Raw genomic sequence first — 2,648 nt, forward strand, 5'->3', positions numbered from 1 at the left:
GATCGGATTAACGAGTAAATTTCCTCTTTGGAAAGTGGTGGCGCAGAGTTCCCCACGTCGTATGGATACGATAGTAAAAAAATAGAGGTATGGACAGGGTTAAACAGTCTGTATAGTTACAAAATGTCCAGCTGACGTCAACAACGATATCAAAAAGAAAGTTTTGAGAACGTTTTAAAACTATGTGTGGTTCCTTTTTCAAATGTTGGTGGTGGCTGTGGTGGTAATGATGATGATGATGATGATGATGATGATGATGATGATGATGATGATGATGATGATGGCAATACATTTCCATTCTATTATTCACCAAAATTGGCTATTCTGTATAAAGAAGATCAAGTGAATCAGATAGAACGACATTGTACCCCTTGTGTTCCAGGAAATGAAATAAGGTTTAAAATTTACCATTCGGCAGGGAAAAGGTGAAATCTCCGTTTGTGCCAGCGTCCGGGTCTGTGGCTTCCACTGTGAGTATCGAGGTCCCGAGACTGTCAGATTCAAGCACGCTTCCTCTAAACAAGTACTGAGAAAAAGTGAAAGTGAAAACAAAATCACCATCATTGCCTTTCTCACGCTGGATCAGGATATAGGCTACTAACAAACACTTTCCACCTTTCCCTATCCTGGGCTAGTCGCTTGATGCCACTCCATGTCTTCTCACTTTTCTGTACATCCATTACCGGGACTCTTCTCCAGGTTCCACGTGGTCTTCCCCTTGATCTTTTACCCTGAATTGTTATTCTTAAAGTTTTACAGCCCCGTCGACACAATTTAGATAATTAAGGAGGCAGGTTGCTTCAAGCCTGCCGTTTAGGGCCAACTAGGGCAGAGAGGCATACAACGTCTCAGCAGACCAACGACCTAGATACTTGTTAAATCCTCTCTATATGAGAATCGAACTCACGACTTCTGCATGCAAAAGGCAAAGCGGCTAATCGTTACGCTATAGGCACCCTTCGAAAATAGGGTTTTGTGCTTTTAAGAATTATTAGATCAAGCAGTATTGCCATCTGTAACCTTGCTTTATTTTTCTCTTCTCAGCAAAGCTTGCAAACTGAAAGAAGCTTATGAAATTAATCAATTTTGAACAATTTTTCTTTAACGAACAAAGTCATATCGCTTATTGATACCCTCCCTCCTTTAAAAAAATTATTATATGCATCATTTTTCCATATCCTAAATCCACAAAACATTCCTATTCTCTTTCCTTTTTCAATTTTGATTGCGAGACCTGCGATCAGAGCTCTTTATATTGACATTTTTTAATTCACCAAAGCTGCATTGAAATGAACTAAATAAAGTACGTAGTCAGCTCCCGTTAGGTCATGTCTTTGCTCTAAAATTGCTGTGTTCCAATGAGTGCTAAGAAATGAGTGTTCAGACTTTGGCAAATGTTTTTTTTTTTCTGGTTTTTGATTGAGCAGATGTTTTACGGCACTATCGACTAAATTTTGGTCATTTAAGCGCCAACAGGTTTCACCGCTACAAAGTCAGACGAGTTTTTAGTAAGAGTCTTTCGGAGCTCGCAACCGCACACGGTCACACTTTTTTCATTATGCTAAAAAGACGGACAGACATTTCAGAAATTTTTTTTCTGCTTAAATGGAAACGATCCTTTTTATTCCTCCTCCATATACGCTCAACGTCCCTCAAATAAAAAAGAGAAAATCCTTTATACAGTACTAAACGCTCTTCATTCAAAACATAAACTGTTCGTTTTCTGATCTCTAAACGTTATCGAATACAATTGACATAAAAAGCAGTGTCATTCATTACCGCACCCGACCAGATCTATGCGGCAATAAATACTTTCAAAGTAAAAGCAATTAAGTCTACGCTTTGGTGCTGAGGAAGAGGTAAATGTCGTTCCCTATACACAGTTAAATGTTTATTGCACAAGGGCTTTTCACAAACAACAATAAGAGAGATCGTAACGATACAAAGGTCGTAACCCTCCAGTGCACTGGAGAAATTCTGATCGCAACAGTTATTGAATATCTTTATAAAAGATGTTACCTCATACAAGAATGAGGAAGGTTATGTGGTGGGCAGGGGGGGGGGGGCAACCGAATACGTGTCCTAATACTATACTTTCCTTGCTCAAGGCTATGCACTTCGGATGGTCATAAAGATGAGGCACATCACACGCACCCAAATGGGTCTTCTGCCTTTTCAATCCAGATTTTATATTACTTGTGAACAAATATTATAGAGCAACACTCGCAACATTCATGCATTCAAACTCAAGCCAAAGTTATGGCTTGACACTGTACGGTTTCTATCACTAAAGACTTTAGTCATTGACATAACGATTATATAGAATATTTTCTACCCTCTATTGAACGTTTTTCTGAAATGGCAACAGTGTCAAAACGTTATTCTTGAACACTTACGGGTGCAAAAGACTTCTTTGTTAATTATTAAATGGGCAAACATTATGTGGCGGAAAAAGTAATGACGTTCGGTGCAACGCATTATGAACCTATAGGGAAATACACATTGACTCTTAGTAGACCTTTGTACAGGAAATGCGGTGAATTGAACAACTTATGACACCAAAAGTTGGATAATATAAATCAAGACTACTAATATGCGACAATACACAAGAGACAGATTGTTTAAAAAGAAGATATATATGTGTGTAT

The 2,648-nt window shown here is 38.4% G+C and overlaps 1 protein-coding gene across 1 annotated transcript in view; it reads right to left on the reverse strand.

Annotated features, from left to right (window-relative positions):
- Nucleotides 1-1,835: 1,835 nt before the first annotated feature.
- The window catches only part of LOC101846289 (protocadherin Fat 1), a 13,040-nt gene continuing 12,227 nt past the window's right edge, over nt 1,836-2,648 (reverse strand). The window contains exon 8 of the mRNA XM_013083602.2: nt 1,836-1,873. Coding sequence (XP_012939056.2) covers nt 1,836-1,873 — 38 coding nt within the window. The remainder of the gene's footprint in view (nt 1,874-2,648) is intronic.

The sequence above is a fragment of the Aplysia californica genome, unplaced genomic scaffold, assembly GCF_000002075.1.
Source record: "Aplysia californica isolate F4 #8 unplaced genomic scaffold, AplCal3.0 scaffold00244, whole genome shotgun sequence".
Taxonomy (NCBI): Eukaryota; Metazoa; Mollusca; class Gastropoda; order Aplysiida; family Aplysiidae; genus Aplysia; species Aplysia californica.